The 21,316-nt window shown below is 49.3% G+C and overlaps 7 protein-coding genes across 7 annotated transcripts; 4 read left to right on the top strand and 3 right to left on the bottom strand.

The window, feature by feature from the left end:
- Positions 1–5,793: 5,793 nt before the first annotated feature.
- On the top strand, positions 5,794–7,383 carry J7337_008720 (uncharacterized protein; the record flags this gene model as incomplete). Its single annotated transcript, XM_044826330.1, has 1 exon — positions 5,794–7,383. The coding sequence occupies one exon, from the start codon at positions 5,794–5,796 to the stop codon at positions 7,381–7,383; it is 1,590 nt and encodes a 529-aa protein (XP_044679247.1).
- Positions 7,384–7,799: 416 nt separating this feature from the next.
- On the top strand, positions 7,800–8,468 carry J7337_008719 (uncharacterized protein; the record flags this gene model as incomplete). Its single annotated transcript, XM_044826329.1, has 1 exon — positions 7,800–8,468. One exon carries the CDS (start codon positions 7,800–7,802, stop codon positions 8,466–8,468), a length of 669 nt encoding a protein of 222 aa, XP_044679246.1.
- Positions 8,469–9,504: 1,036 nt separating this feature from the next.
- Positions 9,505–10,429, bottom strand: J7337_008718 (uncharacterized protein; the record flags this gene model as incomplete). Its single annotated transcript, XM_044826328.1, has 2 exons — positions 9,505–10,301; positions 10,357–10,429. 2 exons carry the CDS (start codon positions 10,427–10,429, stop codon positions 9,505–9,507), a joined length of 870 nt encoding a protein of 289 aa, XP_044679245.1.
- Positions 10,430–11,631: 1,202 nt separating this feature from the next.
- On the top strand, positions 11,632–13,422 carry J7337_008717 (uncharacterized protein; the record flags this gene model as incomplete). Its single annotated transcript, XM_044826327.1, has 2 exons — positions 11,632–13,028; positions 13,080–13,422. The coding sequence occupies 2 exons, from the start codon at positions 11,632–11,634 to the stop codon at positions 13,420–13,422; spliced, it is 1,740 nt and encodes a 579-aa protein (XP_044679244.1).
- Positions 13,423–13,774: 352 nt separating this feature from the next.
- On the bottom strand, positions 13,775–14,650 carry J7337_008716 (uncharacterized protein; the record flags this gene model as incomplete). The annotated part of the gene is made up of 1 exon (XM_044826326.1): positions 13,775–14,650. The coding sequence occupies one exon, from the start codon at positions 14,648–14,650 to the stop codon at positions 13,775–13,777; it is 876 nt and encodes a 291-aa protein (XP_044679243.1).
- Positions 14,651–15,476: 826 nt separating this feature from the next.
- J7337_008715 (uncharacterized protein) lies at positions 15,477–16,868 on the top strand (the record flags this gene model as incomplete). The annotated part of the gene is made up of 1 exon (XM_044826325.1): positions 15,477–16,868. One exon carries the CDS (start codon positions 15,477–15,479, stop codon positions 16,866–16,868), a length of 1,392 nt encoding a protein of 463 aa, XP_044679242.1.
- Positions 16,869–17,405: 537 nt separating this feature from the next.
- J7337_008714 (putative NRPS-like protein biosynthetic cluster) lies at positions 17,406–20,868 on the bottom strand (the record flags this gene model as incomplete). Its single annotated transcript, XM_044826324.1, has 2 exons — positions 17,406–19,328; positions 19,378–20,868. 2 exons carry the CDS (start codon positions 20,866–20,868, stop codon positions 17,406–17,408), a joined length of 3,414 nt encoding a protein of 1,137 aa, XP_044679241.1.
- Positions 20,869–21,316: the final 448 nt, after the last annotated feature.

The following is a 21,316-nucleotide window of genomic DNA, read 5'->3' as shown; positions in this document are numbered from 1 at the left end:
TTCTAGGCAGTTTCATGAGGCTTTTAGCTTTGACCACGGCGAACGATAAGAAAACGGCTGCTCATTACCTCGCCTGGAACCAACGCGCCACGGATAAACGGGTTTCAGATCCTTCGATCGCCAACACTCAGCTCTCTTCTCCCTCGAAAAACCCCTCGTATTCCTCATTCCACCGTCGATCAATTCAAGTGTCATCGTCATTGTCGTTCCACTCTCCCTGATGGCTCGAAGCTTGCGCCAACTGACCAAATGGCACGGCTAGACTGCCAGAATCAATATGGAAGGCCTGGCTGATCTTGCTGTTGCGAGTTGCCTCTCAAGCGAGAGGATCAAGGTGGTTGCTTGTAAAACGGACTGGAGATGAGATGTATGTATGATGCCGAACTGCTTCATCTGGGGATATCCCTGGGTAACATGCAGTTAGCCTCTTCTTACATCCTTCGTCGGCAGCCATGGTTCCACAAGATCCCACACTCATCTCCACCAACCAACCCGGCGAATTGGTTCGAGGTCACGATAGCTCATATCTAATACTGTAGGGCTGCACCATGCAACAACGTTTTCTAGCGGTGGTTCAATAGTCCACAAAACGGGTGCACTATTGAAGCCAAACGAACCGTTGTTGACCGATGCAACTGTGACGCCAAGCGAATATGCGATATTCCAAATCGTGTTTCGATAATAGGTACTAGGTAAGGTATCAATATTAAGTTGGTCCTGCGACCAAAGACGCACTAATGTGTACGTTCAAATCTATAGCCGTCCAATGTTATGTTACCATTTCCTCCTCTTCTGATATCCAATCCCATAGATCATAACCCCGAGACCTGAGTATTCCGTCTAGTACTTTTCCGAACCGTCCCAAAAAAGAAGAAAGCATAACTCCACAGCACCGTCATCCCATGAGTTCCTTTTATTTCGATCGGTAGTCGATATCGTAATCGCTAAAGCAGTGCGCAGTTCGTGCGAGCCTGTTGCCAGGCATGATTTTTACAGACAGCATGACTCTGCGGAGTGTTAGAAAACATGGTCTGGGGGTTTTGGAATGTCAAGAGAACTAACCTGAGGTCTGCTGGCTCATGACAGGACATTATCGCAAAGCTTGCATCGTCTTATTGCTGGCAAACGAGCTGGGGGCATTTTCCCTTTGGAGGCTTGGGGCAGCTGGGCTTCGCAACGCCAGTAGTGTCATAAGGTCCGCGAGGCATGATGAGGGTGTTTTTGGTGATTCTTTTGGTTTGCTGAAGTGTCGCAAATAGGTTCGTTGTCCCAGAAATCCAGACAGTACAGTATGCTGATGAGACGATAGAGTGGTTGCGTTGCAGATTGGATTGTGTGTAAAGCAGCGGCAGCAGAGAAAGGCAGAGCAGATAAGATGCAGAGCGACTGGAATTCAAGGGCACGCACAAACAACGAAGAATGAATATTGATGAAAAACCAATGAAAGGGATACTGATCACGAAACGAAGAATTTATGTCGGGGACCTATTTGTCTTAAATTTCATTTCTGGGAGACTACAGCCCAGCCAACACCCCCGTTGAAATTTGGATGGAGGCTCGCGTGGCTTCTAACCTACCTACGCACCGATACTTCAGACTGCCTGGTCTGGCCATTGCATTGCCCAGGCGGTCAGCACACTGCTACACCCCTGGATGACTTCCAAGTACTGGTACCCCCCTGTGCCTGTGTTTACGGTTACTAGGATCGGCAGGGGCCGTGAGCCGTGAGCCTCTAGGTATTAGCACTGGCACTGGACTGTCGGGAGGACAACTCAAGTTTCCGGGCCCTGGACTAGCAACAAGATGTGGCAACTCTGTTTGCTCGGGATCAGGAGCCATTTGTTTGTGGCGTTGTGTCTATCATCTGGATGAGAGAGAGGGAGGGAGAGAGAGAAGATACCTCAGACATGAGAGGAGAGAACTCTCAGTTTGCACTATGGGATCGGAATTGCCAAACGCAGGGCGAGCGAGATGAACCAGATCAAGGGCGTTTGATATGGACCAGGGGTTGTCAAACTTGATGAAGGGATGGATGGCCTAGGATGGATCAGTGCAGTGCAGTGGACCAGCACTACCAGGAGGGCTTGTGGGGAATACTAAAAGAGCGGCTTTGGGGACCAGGATAAGGCATGTTACCTGCTGGGGACCTCTATTCCAAACGGAATTCTAGAAGAGACGCCACGATGAGCATTGGGACCAAAAAAACTTCGCTAATACGTTGGGGCGCAAGGGGAGAAAGCAAAGACACAAAAGAGAGGAAGAATAAGAAAAAAAAAAGAAGAAAAAAAGGGAAAAAAGGACGGTGAGCGATTCAGCTATGATGGCATTTCTCGGTGTGGCATTATGACAAGTCGCCATGGCTGTCACTGATCCGAACGACACATCATTCTGGTTGAGACAAGATCAAAAACAGGGAGACAACAAAGGATAAAAAAAGAGTCAATCCCATCTGATTAATTACTGACTTGACACAAAGGCAAAAACACTGATTCAATCGAAAAAGCAATACCTAGATATGGGAGATCACTATACTGTATTGTACTGTACAATAACTACAAACAAACAACAGAAGCAAAAAGCGTATTCGCAACCTCTCTCGTCATCCCATGTCATACCACACCGCACCAACTGCGCTGCTGCACAAAAGTGTCAAGCAAGTGTACACGTCTCCCCGGTTCTTCAGGCCGTGTTGCATCGATTTTTGTCTCCCAATCTAAGTCGAGTGACGTCTGTAGCCCACCGCTTCGGGTTGGCCCTAGCCCTTAGCTGAGCTGGTCTATTAGAGTCTCCAGCTGTGTCCGTCATGCTAACCATGCTGATGCTGATGTTGCAGGTTATCGTGTAATTGATGCAACATGTTGCAGTGCGTTCGTGCGTGCGTGCCTGTGGTTACTAGCTGTTACTCCGTACAAGACCCCTTTCTCTTCACCCATCCATCCATCCATCGCCTAGCCAAGAATCTCCTTCGCACGAGCCAGTTCATTTCCCGAGCTACGGTCATGACCACGTTAATACTTCAACCGGGGACACTAACAAAGACCCAGCCGCCTGTCACAGCCCTGCCAGTCAGTCGAGACGAGATAGCCAACCGGGAGTAAATACCAACGGCCGTCTGGAGTTTTGAGTTCCCACCATCCTCCGTTGCCTATCGCATGGCATCGCACCAACGGCAACACTGCTTGCTCGGCCTTGTACATAGCCTGCTAAAACCATCCCAGGTCCACGGTCCCGTGCCTCTGCCGATCGCTCGGATACTGTTCATGAGGTTCCGGGAATTGGGATTGTCTAAGTGGCAAGGAAGGTTTCCCGAGTACGCTTAGCCATGTGAAGTCAACTGAAGCAAAGTGAAGCAAGGCATGGGTGGTTATGGGTAAGGGTAAGGTATTATTCCTCCGACATTTGACAGGTTTGGGGGCAAACAACTGCGACACGTCAAGATTGGCATTCTGGGGGCCATCCTCTTACACGCGAGCCTCCAAGTTTGACCGACTACCGGCAAGACGTGCTCAAACCGTTCTCTCTACTGTACTGTACAGTTCAAGCGCAGCGAGGTTCACCTCGGTCGGTCATTGCTAATGTCACTGGCAATGAACAAACAGCAATCTGGACAAGGGGTGCTCCCTACAGGAAATACGAAAGAGTTTTTCTGAACGGCGCTCGTTGATGAAGAAAGGTCTGAGGGTATGACATCGCCAATCGGAGTGCGTTCCATGAGGACGGTCCTGTCTTAGTCTTTTTTGGAATTCTGAGTCCTACCTAAGAACCTATTGGTGCAGTCTCCATCAAACATACCCGTCCTCCTTTTTTCCCTTTCTTTATTTTCCCACCCCGACCCCAACCCTGATCCTGACTGTGGTGGGTGGGTTCCTTAATTCCACGGTACATGGAACCGAAAGAGTCAGATCACCCGGGGCGGCGGTGCTCATTTCTCGATAGGATGTGCTAGACCGTTGCAAAGGGATCCCTGCTCGCCATGCGATCAGAGGCAAATCTGAACTGAAGGTGGTTTGGGGGTTCGACAGATGCCGTGCAAGTGCCGCGTCGAGGGGGAGCAAAAAAAAAGGGACCAGACTTTGCAAACAAAGATGCTGGGGGTGTGATTTACGGATACATACATCTCAAGTCGACCGCTTCTCTGTCTAAGTCAGAAGTCGTTGGCAAACACCATCCAAATGTATAGACACGCTGTCTAGCACGAGTTGAGCCCAACCCAGCCCAGGCGTGTCCTGTCCGGACGCAGGGATCACATTCCCCGTAGCCCCCGGACCGCGGCAGCGTCAGACTCAGAACCGTGGCTCCGGTGCCGACGAGCTACTAGTTAGCTTCTGTTGCTACTCGGACTGGCCTAAATAGCTGGTACTGCTCCCGGGGGAATTGCAGGGTTTCAGGATCAAAACTGCGTCCACCTGTAAGGTTGATGACAGTAGGCGAAGGAAAATTGTGTGCTGGCTGAGAATCTGGAATAGGGTTTGGAAGCCCGTGATGGAGAAAAACCCATGACAGGTGAACTATGCATCCCAGACCGCCTGTTATTTTTCTACAGTAGGGATGTGATGTGTATCTGTACCACTACCGGCCGAGATGTCAGATTGGACAAGATCCGCTTTGAACAACGAGGCTCGTAAAAGAAACATGGTTGCTGTGGCCTGTGGGTTCCTTTGCCGTTGGGTTACAGTTCCAGAATATTTCCCAACAAGTCAACCCTGCCAGGCGGTTTGTGACCATGTACAGTGTATGATGTTGCACCAAGGGTGTTGCAAGCTACGACATGATAAAATAGGAGGTTTATCAGTACATATTATGCGGTGCAGGATGAAACAAGTCGAGACCGAGTAATATTTGCATGTTGTGGGTAGATAATGTTTCAATATCAGGACACCGCCTTGTTAATACCCTCGGGTTAATGTCTCCGGCTATAAACAGTCCTGTAAGGGACAATTGGCTAATGAGATCATGTGAAATATGGCCTTTCATTACGATGAAAGAGGAATATCGGCCGACCTTGATTGAGCTTTCAGCATCGCCAGCATCAACCAAACATAGTTCAGTTTCAGCTCATGAACAAACCGAATCATACACTTCTAACACGAAGTGACATTCATGCTTGCTCATGAACTCGAGGGTCTAAATCAGGTTCATGCTATCTCTGCACCAACCATGTACGCGAGATCTACCACCAAAAAGCAATGTGCATGAGGAGCAACCATCCATCAGCCTATCGTGTTCAAGATTTCCTGTCAATGACTCGCAATATTGATTTACTTTAAGTTTAGGAGACGCAACGTCCCATAAACTTTGTATAAGAGTTTGAGAGTCAGATCCAGAATCAGAATCAGAATTAGAATCAGGGGAGCATGCTATCTGGCTCTGTCCTTGCTGAACACGAGTCAACGGCTCAAACTACAGCCCAGGCATCTATAGCACCTAGCTCAACAGAGAACTCCACCACTATTTCAATCATCATTTGGCAGCTAATTAAGTGAGTGCAGAGACTATCGCTCATGACAATTTACTGAATGAATAGCTTCAATTGCTAATTCTGGCATTTCAATGTAAGCCACATACCTTTAGATGACGATGCTCGTTCCCTTCACGTGACTCATCTTGTCTGCCTTCCACAAGCGTTTAGCTCAGCTCGCAGACGTGACCCGACCTTACCTGACCTGACCCCATCTGTTCCATGCTAAATTAAACGCGCCTTGTCTCCGGACCAAACAGACTGACATTGACCTCCACTCTTTGTAACTTTCTTATATCGACCTCTGCTCTGTCTAATACCATTGCCCCTTCGCGATGCCCGCCTGTCATGGCTGCCGAGTACGCAAGGTCAAGTGCGATGATGGAAACCCCTGCTCGCCATGCCGCCAGTTTGATGTGCAATGCATCAGATCCACTGCCCCAAGGAAACGCCAGAACCCGAAGCGTGGGCGTCTTGTAGCCCAGGCCAGAGAAGCAAACCTCCAGCACCAACAGCCAAATGCACTCTCGCCAAGCGCTTCTGTGTCTCCTTCGGCAGTTCACTCAACGCCTCATGCGGCTAGTGAGTGGCCGCCAGGGAGTAGCCCTGGTTCAGCAATATCAGGCCCTTATTCGCCAAACTCTGAGGCATACACCACAGGCTTCTTTCACTCGCTGCTGCCCGAGTTTGAGAAGGTGGTGTATCCTTTCAGCCCTGCAATCACGCCTGATGAAATCGTCAGGTCAATATCAATGATGCATCACAACTTCGAGGATGCAGCTCTCATATACGCCTATGCGGCTGTCACAACATTTCTATCACAAACCGCGGACAACTCACATGGTAGTGTAGCGGCCCAGATAAACAACCTGGTATATCATAGTCTCGAAGCACAACATCGTGCTGCCGTCGGCTCCCATGGTCCGGGACGTGTAGATGAGGTAATGCCTCACAATATCAAGCGCATCGTGACATGCATCTACCTCGAGATATCAACTATGGGACTGCCTCGACTCGACAGAAGTTTCAGCTTCATCCGGGAGGCTATATCACTAATTCAGATCATGGAGGCTCACCAGCGCACGTTACCAGATCCTACTCGGACACCATATCCTATGGCCCGATTTCAGCAAGTCTATTGGGAAGCCTACATCCACGAAAGGTTCCTCACCATTGCTGATGGATACCCCAGTATCATGGGACCTCTACACACCAATCTTTCAGCACCGGACTCTTCTACACCGGAACATATTCGAGTGGGCTTCAACTGCCTAATAGAGCTCTTCCTAACCTTGGATGAGACGTTCCTCGCATGTTGGCAGTCTCAAAGAGGTGCAATCGGCGGGCTGACGGTGCAGTGGATTGAAAGCAAGCAGGTGCAGCTTGACCAAGCTGAGATGAATGCTGCAGCGGCCGAGGCAAGGATGCATTCCGAGGGACACGCAGGTTTCACAGAACTACAGCGTGCGGATCTCTTTATCACTAGACTCTGGCTTCGCACATTGCTCTGGCAATTGGCGCTCTCGCAGGGGCTTTTGCGTTCAGGGTCTTCAGATACGACGCACGAAGGCCTGTCGCTGCAGTTTCCGGCGTCTCGACTATCAATACAACTCCGCAGCTTGGTTGGGCAGTTGGATAGTATTGTGAGTATAGCGACGCAAGGTAGTGGTATTATACAAAAGCTCTTTGAGATCGCCAGCACAATTGCCGACGTCCTCGCTCTACCTTCGGGGCACAGTCAAGCAGAGGATGGACTGCGACCACATGTGAAGGACTTTCTTTACGTGGTCAACTTTTTGCTAGAATTGGGGTTGATGAGAGAGAATCAGAAGGATTATCTCCGCGAAAAATACCACCTGTTGCAGCCCTTGAACGCCGAGGGGAGGATGCCTGCACATGCTGGTGAGCAAGCAGTTGCTTCTTAGAATGATGGTACTGTCTGGATAGTGTCTCGGGACTTGGCCAGGATAGTAAACGTTATGATCCTTCGTAGTACGTGCAAGTTGGCAGAATAGAATTAGCCATGATGAATGATGATTACCAAGCTTTCCCCAGTTTAATAACGTGCCATTTTTCATTATGTTGGGTTATGCCAGGCTCAGAAACTGAAAGCGCAAGACCTCATCTGAAAATCTCAAGAATACCACTAAACTAACCTCTTTACACGGACAACTTATAAGCCCTCCAGTTCCTGCAGCTACATGCAGGGGTTTCACCTCTTGGCGCCACCCAAAGAGTTCCACTCAAACAACGTCAAAAATATTTCGTCAAAACTCAACCCACGTACCCTAAACCTTGACCACTTTCAATGTCAGCCATGCATTTTCAACCAGTCGAGCAAATGATTGACGAGGCATTTACCGCTCGTCCACAAGGCGAACCTCAAGCTGATACTGTAGCTACCAATGATGCTCTAGACGACGTTTTTGGCTCGGAACCTTCATCCCCTACAGATTTTCGTCATAATGATGAGTCAGCAGCACCACACCCCTCAGACATTCGCCGGTTGCAAACAGAGCACACAACTGCTGGATACCGGGAGGGCATTACCGTTTCAAAAGAAAGCAGTCTTCAAGCTGGATTTGACGAGGGATTCAGCCTTGGCGCAAGCGTTGGCATGAGAGCAGGTCAAATTCTGGGTTTGCTCGAAGGCATCAACGAAGCGGTTCGTGGTCTTAACGAATCAGATTCTTCCAAGATCGCCGAACTCCTGAAACAAGCACGCGAAGAACTTAGTACACAAGGCTTGTTCACACCTGAGTATTGGTCTGAAGATGGTAATTGGAAATATGAAGTCACTCAAGCTACAGGGGCCGAAGATGTTGTGTTCTCAGATGTAGCTGATGCGCATCCACTTTTAAGGAAGTGGACGCAGATTGTGGATGAGCGAGTGGCCATGTGGAAGATAGATAGGAGCATCTTGGATGATGAGACTGGGGTTAGGTTGGAGAGGGATGAACCACTTGGTTCCGGGGCTGCGCTGACGGCAAAGAAGCCGTTAGATTGGTGAAGACGGGAGAATCACAGACTACTACAGAGGAATATGGAGGGATAAGTGCGCACGGAAAAGATCGAGGTATGTCAGTTGTCTTGTTAACGGCTCGCTTGCTAACCATGCTAGACCAGAAGATTCTGCCAACAATTGAAGCGTGGCGTGTGGGATTTGGATGAGTTGTCAAAGGTCTAACTTGTATTTATTGCCACAAGATGTGCCCAAGTGCAGCTCCATTGAAGATACTCTCATGACCCGCGGCGTATTGCCCAAACCTCGCCTATTAGCATTGGCTTCTGCTGATATGGTGTAAGCCACCATGCCGAAAGTTCAGGATCCGCTCATTCTACTATAACAACAGTGGGCATAAGGTAGCTGACTAGAAATACGTCTGGCCGTGTATCAATTGAACTATCTATCTCGGCGATATTGAAACATTATCACACAGGGCATAGTCCCACCACGACACTTGGAACCCGAGACTCGAAATATTCTCTTATTCGGATTCCTAATAACACATCTATCCACGCAACACAGTGACCAGTCTTGTCGGTGAATCAAGCATCGTGTTACTCGGTGTAGCTTGGTGCTCGAGTTGGTGTTGTCGCCCATGTTTGCTGACACACCGACAGTTCAACAGCCCATGCCAGGTGTCTCAGGCGCAACACGTCGACAATGCCAGGCCCCTGGTAAGTAGTAAGCGTTGTAATGCCCTTACTCGGTTGATAAGTATGTGCAATGCATTGCGATCTTTGTGGCTTGTGCTGTATCATACCCCTCCTGACACCGCTTCTCTAGTGCTGGGTTCTCAAGGTGTCAAAGGGCTTATTGCTCGAAGGGGCGGCGATAACGGCTGCTTCGGTTCGCTGTCATGCAAAGTAGTGCTTGTAGCTCGTTGAGTTCAAGTTGATCCCACTCTTGAAGCAGGTCACCTTCTGAGAAAGCGGTATCATGCAGATCCCTTGTCGTCATTGGAGCCTTACTGAAGAGGAGCTCAATGCGCCACACCAAAATTTAGTTGATGGCCAAGATGACTTATCGTTGACTGCGGATTTCAACCATTGACATATGTCTGGAGGGTTTTGGCCACGTCTTCGATTCGCTCATACTTTCCGTAGAGCTCCTTCGTTGTCTCCCAATCGCGGCCTTCTCTACCAAACATCATAAGTTTGATAACCCTCCCGTCATTATCCATAACAACTCTGCCACTTCGATCATCAGCCCAGGAGAATCGAATCTGTTTGGCCTCAATATCAGCTATTCCAACCTCGACAATGTCATCAGGCAGAACTGTATCGTCCACCCTGTCGTGCAATCCGAGACTTCGTCGCAGGTCCGCAGAGACACCGAGTCGGTTGTGATACCGCACGATTTCTCTTCGGAGCGCTCTGACGAAACGGTCGAGGTTTTGCTGAGGAGACTTGTCGCTCTCCGGGCGTGGTGCCGGAAGATAACGGGCTGCCAAGCCGGCTATGGGTATCGCAGAGGGCAGAGTGTTTCGGTGGATTCGCAGGTATTTGGAATTGAAGTATGGTCTGTTAAGCATGACATAGTAAGGGAGCAGGAACTGGCTCTTGGACATGACTTCGAAGCGCAAGCCAAGGACATGCCCTCCGTCAACTGCATTGGGATCGGGGTCTTGGACCTTGAAAGCAGTGACAGAGCTGCCTATGCGATAAAGACATTGCTGGTTATATGCTCTTTGTTTGTCGGCTTCGCTCAGGAGCTTCGTGCGGGATGGTATATTCCGGGATGATAGAGAATTCTTGGATGGCTTGAGAAAAGCTTGTGTTGAGGGCGCAGCAAGAATTGTTGATGTTTCGATTTTGAGCGACTTGCGCAAAGCAGCGGCTATTGAATGCATTAGATCATGTTTGATGCGCCGGCATTGTGTTTAACGACTGACCTTGCTCTTTAAGCGCTATTATTTCTTGATCAAGGAGTTCGCTATCGGTTGGAGTAGCTGGTTCGGATGACATGGTTGTCCAGTATATATGGGATGAAGAGATGGTGAGTAAGGTTGCTGATGATGTTGTTTTGTTACAGTCTGTTTACAAACAATTGGTCCCCTGGCTACCATTGGTTGAAGCTGTGACGGGGGGAACGATAAGATAAGAGAGTTCTCAAATTTCCAAATTTTGACTAGCATCGAATGGAACGACCATGTGATCTCTACCAACCTTCAATTCATAGATCAAAGTAAGGTATGCATAGGGGGTTTTGTACGTTTGTTTATCAAAATAACTAGTCTCCTTGTAATGATATCATTGATACTGCACCTTTGTTGGCATTTTTGTCAGCCAATGTCTTGCTTGGTCTCCATCTGTAAGTCATCCTCCAGTGACAGATCGGACTTGTTTTTATTGGCTGTGACCCCGGAACATCATCAGCAGCCAACCCCTGACGCGCTTCCTCTTCTGGAAAGACGCGAGTTCCGAAGAGTCCTTGGCTTTTGGGGTTCGGGTCTGCTAGGTTCACGCAGCGGTTTGTGAGCGTGGCACCTTGTTGGGTTCAGAGTCAGTTTGGATACTTTTGTAGAGGGTTAAAAATATTCCGGCGGTTATCGTTACGTCTGATTAAGATATCTCTTACGTAGATGTTGTCTGTCGCCACTGAAGCTTTTCAAAAAGGCCAGGTAGAAGATTCATCCTTACCTATCCCCATTCGAGATCCTAGATCCATCCATCTTCAAAAAACAGTCCAATCATATTTCACTATTAAAGGCCACGGTAGCGGGAGCCTGCTAGGTTCCCTTTTTTTATACGCCAAACCGTATCCGAAACACAGGCCAGCAGTGACCTTCTGTATCTGAGGCCCGCTTCAGATTTACTGGCCCTCTATACCTAGCTCAGCACTCCAGGAACTGACAAATACAGACTTCCATTTCTTCTTCATTCCTTCAACTACAATACATTCTCTCTCTCACTCACTCACTCCCAAGCATTATTCTTCACTTCTCTTCGAATTCTACTTCTTGGCTTTCCATTACTTACGACCTCTATCCTTGAAATTCTCCAGTTTATACGTCACGACAAGACATCTCGAACCCACCCGCATCTGACTTTGACGCTTTTGACGCCTCGTCGCATTCGTTCAACCCCCCTTTACATCCTTCCACGGTACTACCTCTCCTTTATACTGTACGCGCCGTAGCCTCGATTCTCCGTTACTCTTGGCCCCTATGACCGCCAGGGCTCGACGACCTCAAAACAAACCCGCCCGGCCGCCCCTGACGATCAAGACAGAAGCAGAGGATGCGAATGGAAACGGTCACCTCAACGGCAACGGCAAAATGAGCAGCGGAGTAGAGATGCGCCGCAAGGCGGCCAATCAAGACGCCGATAACGTTGCGGCCAATTTCATCAAGAGCGAGTCCTTTTCCCTCGACGATCCGATCCCCAAGACCCCTTCTCTCAACAACCATGGTTTCTTCGATCTTCCTCGACAAGACCAGAGGAACTTTCTCCTCTTGGTGCTTCTATACTTCTTGCAGGGCATCCCCATGGGCTTGGCCACAGGCTCTGTGCCCTTTTTGCTGAAGAATCATATGTCGTACAGCGAAATTGGTATCTTCAGTCTCGCTTCATATCCTTACTCCCTGAAGCTCTTCTGGAGTCCTTTCGTGGACGCTGTCTGGAGTCCCAAGATTGGTCGGCGCAAGACATGGATCGTCCCGATTCAGTTTCTCTCCGGCTTCGGTATGCTCTGGTTAGGATCTCATGTGGAAGACATGATGGCCACCGCTGGTAAGCCTGGCGGCATGACAGCGTTCTCGTTCATGCTTTGGTGGTTCTTTCTCGTCCTCATGTGCGCCACCCAGGATATCGCTGTGGACGGCTGGGCGCTCACTCTCCTGACGCCTGGAAATGTATCATACGCTTCAACTGCGCAGACTGTTGGTCTCACTGCTGGCCACTTTATGTCATACACTGTGTTCCTCGCCTTCAATGCTGCCGACTTTGCCAACAAGTGGTTCAGGGCGGTTCCCTCAGATGATGGTCTTCTCTCACTGGGGGGATATCTCAAGTTCTGGGGATGGTCATACATCATTGTCACCGTGGGACTTGGTCTTTTGAAAAAGGAGGACAAGTCGCAGAATGAGGATGGTGTCTGGGATGTCTATCGCATCATGTGGGGTATTCTCAAGCTCAAGAACGTCCAGACCATTATCATTGTTCATCTGATTGCCAAGATTGGCTTCCAGGCCAACGACGGCGTTACAAACTTGAAGCTTCTCGACAAGGGCTTTGGCAAGGACAACATGGCGCTGACGGTTCTCATCGACTTCCCATTCGAGATTGGACTGGGCTACTACGCCGGAATGTGGTCACAAAAGTATACGCCGATGCGCCTTTGGTGCTGGGGATTTGTGGGCAGACTTGTCGCTGCTCTCTCCGCCCAGTTCGTCGTCGCTATTTTCCCCGATGAAGGAGTTACATCTTGGTATCTATTGGTGGTTATCGCTGAACACCTTTTCTCAACATTCACAAACACAATCATGTTTGTCGCTGTCTCTGCCTTCCATGCCCGGGTGTCTGATCCCGTCATTGGCGGTACTTACATGACTCTCCTTGCAACGTAAGTAACACCGGACTCATATGCCGCGGCCACGAAGCTAACAATTTACAGTGTCTGCAATCTGGGCGGCACATTCCCTAGATATTTCGTACTCCGGCTCGTTGATAGCTTCACTGTGGCTACATGCGAGCCTGGCAAGCCAGATGCCACGACAATCAAGGGCACACTTATCAAAGATGCATTCTCATGCGCTGTACAGTCTGAGAAGGAGAGATGTGAGGCTGGCGGCGGAACATGTCACATGATCCACGACGGATACTATACAGTGAACATATTATGTGTCCTGTTTGGTGCTGCAACTTTCTTCTGGTACATCAAGCCAAAGGTGTTACATCTCCAGAGTCTACCTCTGCGGGCATGGAGATTAGCACCGGGAAACGAGAACAAGCGATAGATCAAGAGGAGGAAGAAATCTAATGTTAAGCTGGCAGCATGTACAAGTAGTAGATTGGGAAGCATGCGCTGCAGCGCTTGATACCCGCGGACATATTAGCACAATATACCTAGATGGTTGCTCATTCACAAGATGGTAGCCCTGGTCGGGTCAAATCAAATACACTTTGTTTAGTTATTACCTCGCAGTTCTAACGGGTTATGTCCGTCTATGCATATATTAATGAAGAGTTTTGAAATGCCGATATGCCCCAATATACACCAAACGCCACGCAATTTCGATGCATTATGCCCAGTTTGCCATGCACATAGCTGACTCTACCCCAAATTTCGAACCCATGATCCCCTGCTCGCTATGTACGTGACCAGTTGCGGAAGAACAAAAGCACGATGCAAGCATACGAAAAGATAGCGGACATGAATAACACAAACAAGACACCGAAGAACAAGCAGTCGAGACATGCACCTCCCCATGTGTCCTTGGTGTCTTCCTGGCATGGCCTGTGCTCCTCTGCAGTCGAATAACCATGACGGTCATTGAAGTATGAACTACGTCTGTAGGGATTTCCGGCGATAGGTTGCAGTGTATCGGCATCAAAACGTGGTGATCTGGCAGTGGGTGGCAACAGAGGAATGCGCTCTAGCGGACGCATCCATAGAACGGGACTGTCGCTGTCTGATGAAGAAACTGACCCGGACTGAGGTGATGATGAGCTACTTCCATACGGGGGCCCTTCAAGCTGATTTGTCAACTCAAGGTCTAGAGTTCTAGGGAAGCCTTTTCGAATTCGCGGTGGAGTATGATATTCTGAAGTTGGTGATGGGCTGCCCTCAGACGGGAGCATTTCAAAGCTTGAAGATAGAGGTGCCCAATATCCGCGAGAAGGAGGTTCAAGGATATTAACCGAAGGACGCTCGATCTTTGGGACATGGCGCAGGCGAGCTCTCTGTTGAAGGAAATCTTCTCCCCCGGGCTGCTTGCTGTTTCCTATCAGAGCGCCGAACTCTGCGTTGATCTCTGCTTGTAACTCTGCAGTGGTGGGGCCCGGAGGTGATTTATAAAAGAGAGGGAGATCGTCTTCGTCGAAGTCGGCGACTAGACTGAGATCGATGGGCTCAGGCCTGTTATTGCGATGACGCTGCGAGAAGAGCAGGGAACAGTATGGCTGGGTCCCAGAACGGAGGGGAAGAGGTTCGTGGTAGTGCTCGCGACCGCTGGGATAACCCATGTTGGCGACAGAAGGGCTGAATAACTCCAAGATAGTAGGGGAGAAGAAGCCTCTGGAAGGCTTGTTGGAGGGCTTGTTGGAATTCAGATAAGTGTGACAAGAGGGCCTTCAGTAGACAAAGCCTACAAGCAAACAAAAACTTCAGCGCTGTTGTCAAATTTGTCGAGGTGAAGGAAACGCCAAGATGATTTGTGTTGAGAGGCAGAAGATTCTTATACAAGCCCGGTTCAGTGAAGAACGGGAAGAACGGGAGCGTGAGCGGGATGGGTTTTTGAACAAAGGGTCTGAACATGAAGAGGGTGTGGTGAATTCGCTTCTTGTTCAATAGATGAACCGTTGCCCTTTGAGGATTATGTTGAAAGATCAGCCATGTCCTGTTGTGAAGATGATTTATGTGTGAACGTATAGTAGAAAAGTTAATGTGGTTGATATTCTTTGATGAAAGGCCTGGTTCACCTGGACAAGTTGGGATGCAAAACGAATGAATTATATTCTGGGTGTTAAGTCCCTGTCCAGCTCAAAAAACAATAGCAATTCACTTGCACAGAATGATATAGGATTACTAGGCTAATTCTCACTTTTTGACTATATAACGACAGAACCCAACACATGTTGCCCTGAAGGACCTTGACTCAACCCAAATTCTTTAGAGCATGAGCGACGAGTTGAATAGTCAGTCTACAGATTCTACTAAGCGAAGTATTACTAGCAAGTCTAAGTTTACAGAAGTCTTTGGCGAGCCCATCCCGTCTGAACTTCTCAAGCATCCGCTTTCCCAAATCCCTCCGAAACCATCCCCTTCAGCTTCTATCAAGCCTGATTCCAAATGAACACGAGACCTAACTCTCGGGGAGACATCTCAAGCGCGTCAGGCTCTCGCCCCGGTTCAAAGACTGGGAGTCTGCCTCGCACAGAGACCGTGGATTCGAGAATCGAGAGTCCAGCAGGTATGTTTGGCTCCCCTGATGACTCTATACTGCCTGATATCTTCGAGCCTTGCTCAACTGATACTGGCTATTTTACTCCAGATCCTAGGCCCCAAGGAGAACAATCGCTCCAGCTTGCCCAGAGCTCTGAGCGAAATATGGAAACCCAGGAAGCTCACCCTATTTCATCCCCGCAAGCAGTTAACCAAAACCTTCGAGAGCTCGTCGACTCGAGAATTGCCAGTCCGGCGGGTATGTTCGGTGGTCCTACAGACTTACAGCTTTTCAGCATTAGAGAGTTTCGCTCACCGATCGCAGGCTATTTTTCTCGAGATTTCAACCTCCAAGGGCCGCAATTCCTAGCGAAGGTTCACGATCAGTGCGAAAAGATGGACGACGTCAAAGCTCGATACGAAGATCTTTGGCTTTCAACCCAGCTTTTCTGGGATCTTATGCTACGAATGCAGCCGAACTGTGTCATTTCTGATATCAAAGTTCTGAGAACTGCAGTTGACCTTATGCTTGATGTTGTTGTTGGTCGCATGCTTCCTCAGCTCCGACCAGAGTATCACCCAGTCCTTGCAGAGAGCCACCTACAGGCACTTAGTCGTCGTCTTCGTGCTCTGGAACTTCTTCTTCGGACCGATATGGGGACGTGTGGCAAGTCACCCAAGATGCTTTGCGGGTGCATGGTTGCCATAAAGCGCCCCAACAACAAGGACAAGTTGTGGACACGTCACTTGACCATCAGAAGAGACGCAAAAGGACGCTCTGAGGACCGAGGACTCAAATTTCGAGATTTGGCTGGTCTTCTCCGCCTTGAGGACTTTCTCTCGCATGTCTACAATGAATTCGAACCTCAACTAAGCCCAGCAAGTCCTGGAGCAGCAGACTGCGGAATTCTCCACACTGCTATTGCGCTCATGGATGATGATATCAAGAGGTTTATCCCCAAGAAGGACTACAACACTGCTGATGAGCTTAAAACAGAGTGGATTTATGTCCTTTGCCATGAGAACTTTCGCTCCTCTATCGTCCTTGAAGTCATGGGTATCGTCAGTGATGCAATGGCCTTTAGCGAGAAAGATAGGACTCAAATACATCGGGAGGAATGTGACCTCTGGGCTCCCGAAACGGTTCCTGAACCACTCACCGGGACTGCGCGCTTCAGAAAACTGACAACGTTTCGGCCTGATCCGAACCGGGGAGTGAGTCCTCTGCATCCTTCATATTGGAAACGGGACTCGAAGAGCTCGGAGGATTCATCTATGAGTCGGGGCCGTAAAGGTTGAGATGAGGACATGGTCCTTTTGTATAAGAAAGAAATACTTCTCTCGCTCAGGTCTAGACATGTATAGCAATGGTGTTTAAGGGGTGTATTGCCCTGTGGTGCCTGGATAGAACAAATTGACATGAAGTTGGGCCTCAAAATGTAAACGATTAGGAAATAAATAACAACAAAGACATTGACAACGCCTCCCAATATTCTGCCGTGACCTGATCATGATACCCGTCATAACTCTCATATGCTTGAAGCATCATGCCCAATGCCATACCCCGAACAACTCCTTCATATTCCCATCTGTATCCCATCATTACTCATAGTCGAAACACGTCGCTCAACTTCTTGTTCCAGTTACATTCATCGCACAGTTTTCTCATTACATCCGACAAATCATCGCAGTGTCGTTCGACTTCCTTGTCGTTCATTTGCGCCGTGTCCCAAGAAGCAATAAAATACAGGTTGATTGAATCAATCATAAACGCGTTCCAGAAAAATCCACTATCCACCATGTTAGTTGTAGGTCCAATAGTAGAAAGGCTTAGGCTTACCAGTCAGGCCAGTCATAGCGAGCAAGGGGCTCGAGAGAAGTGAAATTGGATTGAGGTCCTTTTGCAAGACTCATGACTAGGGAAACATCCCAAACGAAAGACTGCCTGAATGACGCATCGACTGCAGCTGGCCCTTCGTCACTGAGGTTTTGAACAACCTTGTTCCAGGGAACATGTTCGTGTTCCTTTGTCTCTTCACTCTCAGCCAACATGCGCCGGAGGAACTCGAGCACAGTCTCGTTACGAGCCACTTCAGTCATGTTCAGTACCCACTGAACGGTAGGACCGTCAATACTCATTGCTGGCGGAAGAAGCTTATCCATCCACTTCGGGATGAAAGGCCAAGAGCGTCCGCTCTCCCAGACATTGAGCAATGCGTGGGATGAACCAGTCTGGAGAACATTGAACAGAACTATGGCGCTCTTGGTGAAAAGTGACGGATGAATGCTGTATTCATCCTGTAGTTTTGCGAGACTTGACAATGCAAGAACTCGACCAGAACGTGGGTATTGGAACTCGTGTGCGCGAGTATCCCACTGGCCATTCCAGACCTTTCCACGAACCTGGCGACGCTCCTTTACAAGCGGAGAGCCTTCGTCGTTGGCAATCAACAGGCCAGGGGCTTTCTGAGGTGGCCACAAGGCGCCACTGAAGCGAGAGATGCCGCGAAGTCTGCGTGTATGAAATGCGATGTTCTTTCGCGCAGGCTCGCTGTCTTCATACTGCGTGAAAAGATCGGAGAATAATCGAAATGGAGTCAAGGCTGGGATATCGGTGTTAATGTCTTGAATCCAGTGATCGAGCTCGTGGTACCAATGAGTGATCGAAAGCGCATCAATAACAGAGTGATTGAACGTGAAGCTCAGAAATAGCTGACCATCTGACATGGTTCTTACAACATCAATCTGAAACATAAAGGGCGACGAATGAGCCTGTGGAGAGTCATCTCTGAAGATGTTCCACGCATCTTCCTCAGAGTCGACCTCGACCTCGTGAATGAGCTGATCAAGTAGTGTGGAACTGGTTACAAGAACAGCGTGGAACGGAACACGATTCGAGGCAGGGAACACAATCGTCCTGAGCATCGGTCTCGAGTCCAGCGCCTTTTGCAGGGCGCGCAGAATCTGATGCTGCGCAACGTTGCAGACGCGAAACACCATGCGGTTGTGGTAGGACTGCGGCCGTGACCCAATCGCCGTCCGATGGAGCGAGTGTCTGATCGGTAGCACGTCTTCGATGTCGGAAGGGGAGAAGCCTGCACGTACTACCGCCCGTTTGGCAAAGAAGAAAGTATCCTTCTCTTCAGCAGGGCTACTCGCAAAACCACAGCTGGAGGCGGAGGCGGAGGTTCGATCTTGTTGCTTGGACGAGGGCGGACTATACTTGGGAACTTCTGGGGTAATGACAAGGCGAGCTTGTTGTAGCTTTCGGGACAATAGAAGATGTGCTTGCTTTTCGATCGTATCGTTCTCGACGAAGTCTTGCAGGTAGAGTCTTTGGCCACAGATACGAAGAACATGGTCACAGTAGCGCAGCAGAGTAATGCTATCGGCGAGATGCTTGAAACTCTCTGTTACCGAGGGTTGAGTACCAGTGAGTTGTTCACAGATGCCAAGCAACTTGTCGACGAAGGGTGGTATCGATGCTCCATTGCTGAGTTGAGTCTTGGTTGTACTGTCCGCTTGTCGATGCTTCAACACTCGTGCTTTGAGCTGTTGTTTCTTGACTTTACCGAGAGCTGTCAATGGGAACCTTTCTAATCCGAGCTCTTGCAGGGTGTAAACGCTGTCTAGGGCGTAACGTTGGTCGGCCTTCCTTGCTTTTTCCATGACTTGCGCTTTAGTCATGTCTTGGGGTAAAACGACGATAGCAACGGGAACTTGGCCAGCAAGATCGTCTGGCACTCCGATGACTTGAACCTGCTGGAGAGTTAGACACAGGGAATGCATGGATTTATGTTCAACCAACCTGCAAGCCATCGAGTTGCTGGAGTTCCCGCTCGATGTTGATAGGATAAATGTTCTCTCCGCCACGAATAATCAAATCCTTGTACCGGCCAAGGATATACACGACGCCCTTTTCGTCGATCCTGGCTTGGTCTCCAGTGGCTAACCAGTTGCCCGTTTCATCAGTGTACATGGACCCATCAGCACCCCTGTTGAAATATTTCGTAATGACAGATGTCCCGCCAATGTGCAATTCTCCGATCTCCGATCGAGGTAGTATTTCCCGTGTTTCGGGCCGGCAGATCCTCACTGCCGCTCCTGGAAGAACCTTGCCGACACCAGGATGCCAGCCGTCTACCAGATCAGGGTCGTATCGCTGCCAGGTGATGATGGGAGCGCCCTCGCTCATGCCAAAGACTTGAATGGCCATCTGGGCACCCAAGCCTTCGCGACATAGTCGAATGTCTTCAGCGCCGATGGACGTACCGCCAATGGTGACAATACGAAGGTCGAGTTGATCTGCGCTGGGAAAGCTGGGGTGTGCCATGAGGGCTTTGACGAGGGTGGGAGTGGCTGACATGATGGAACACTGCTCTTGCACAAGGGCCTTGAGAGTGGCATCCACGTTGAAAGACTTGGAGGGAAACACAGCAGTGCCACTCCAGCGCCATGCGCGAAGAGCGTTGTTGATGGCGAAGACGTGCGAGACGGGCGTGTGGATAAGCCATCTCAACGGCCCCATGGCGTTGACTTCGGGGTCAAAGTCGCAACACTGGGAGACGAGGTTGCGGTTCGTGTGCCAACATCCTTTGGGCTCGCCCGTTGTTCCGCTTGTGAAGATAATCAGTGCTGGGTCTTCGTCTGGGTTATATTCAACACTATCTGTGATCGCGTGTGTCGAGTCTAGTTGCTCTGTAGGCTTTAGAAGATCAGACAGCTGGAGCCAGCTATCGAGGTCGCCCTCCGTACACAGTATACATATACTGGACTGTGAAATCAGGGCGTCAGAAAGGTCGAGCGCCTTTGTAACGTCTACATCTTGTGCCACCAACACCTGTGGCTTGACGGACAGTATAGCCTTCTTTGCATCTAGAGGAACAGTTGCATCAAGAGGCACAAAAGCCATGCGAAGCTTGGCCGCTGCCCAGAAGAAGAGACCCCATTCAGCACAGTTGCCAAGAACGACGGCTAGTCGCATGCCCTCTCGACAACCCAACTCTTCTAGAGATTCGGCGAGTCGTTCTGCCTTGTCCTTCAGCTGCGAATAGCTCCATCTTAGGTATGGCTCGTGAGTGCCAGTTGGTGCTTGGTGTTGGTCGTTTGACAAGTGATTGTGTGGTTGCCAAAGCGAGACAACGGCATCTGCGTCTGGGCTCGAATGGGCCGCATCTTGGAACAGATCCCAAAGGGTAAGATGCAAGTCGAGAATAGGACGACCAAATACTTCGGAAATAGTAGACTCGTCGTTTGAGGCGTCGATCGAGTTACCATCCTGTGAGACAATTGGTTCCATAGTGTGGGTGGGCCAAGAGGTGTAGTGTAGGTACTAAGTAGGTAGGATGGTGTTTAGGTGAAGAAAAAGCAACGCGTGGGAAGGGTAAGGAAGGGGAACAGAAGACAGGAGGGGGGAAAAAAGAGGCTGAATCAAAAAACGAATATTGAACACGCATGTAAGTGGTACAGAGACCAACAAGAGATGATCAACATATCTAGAGAAAAGGGCCTTGTAGGGAATATTGCAGGGTTAAATACGATCCCTAGAACATAGCTGCTGAAAACCAAAAGCAGACAGTCCTCAGAGTGTACAGCATCTACCCAATTCGACACTAAGGACCTACACTACTCACTAGGCACCACCAACACTGCACTACGAGGCTGGCTTGACTCGTTAACCATGTAAGATCATTTGGAAAGAGTTCAATGCAACCTCGACATACAACAAACCACAGCAGAAAATAGAA

Source organism: Fusarium musae, chromosome 6, assembly GCF_019915245.1.
Source record: "Fusarium musae strain F31 chromosome 6, whole genome shotgun sequence".
Classification (NCBI taxonomy): domain Eukaryota; kingdom Fungi; phylum Ascomycota; class Sordariomycetes; order Hypocreales; family Nectriaceae; genus Fusarium; species Fusarium musae.
The sequence above is the reverse complement of the archived record's forward strand: the minus strand, read 5'-3'. Positions and strand labels throughout refer to the sequence as shown.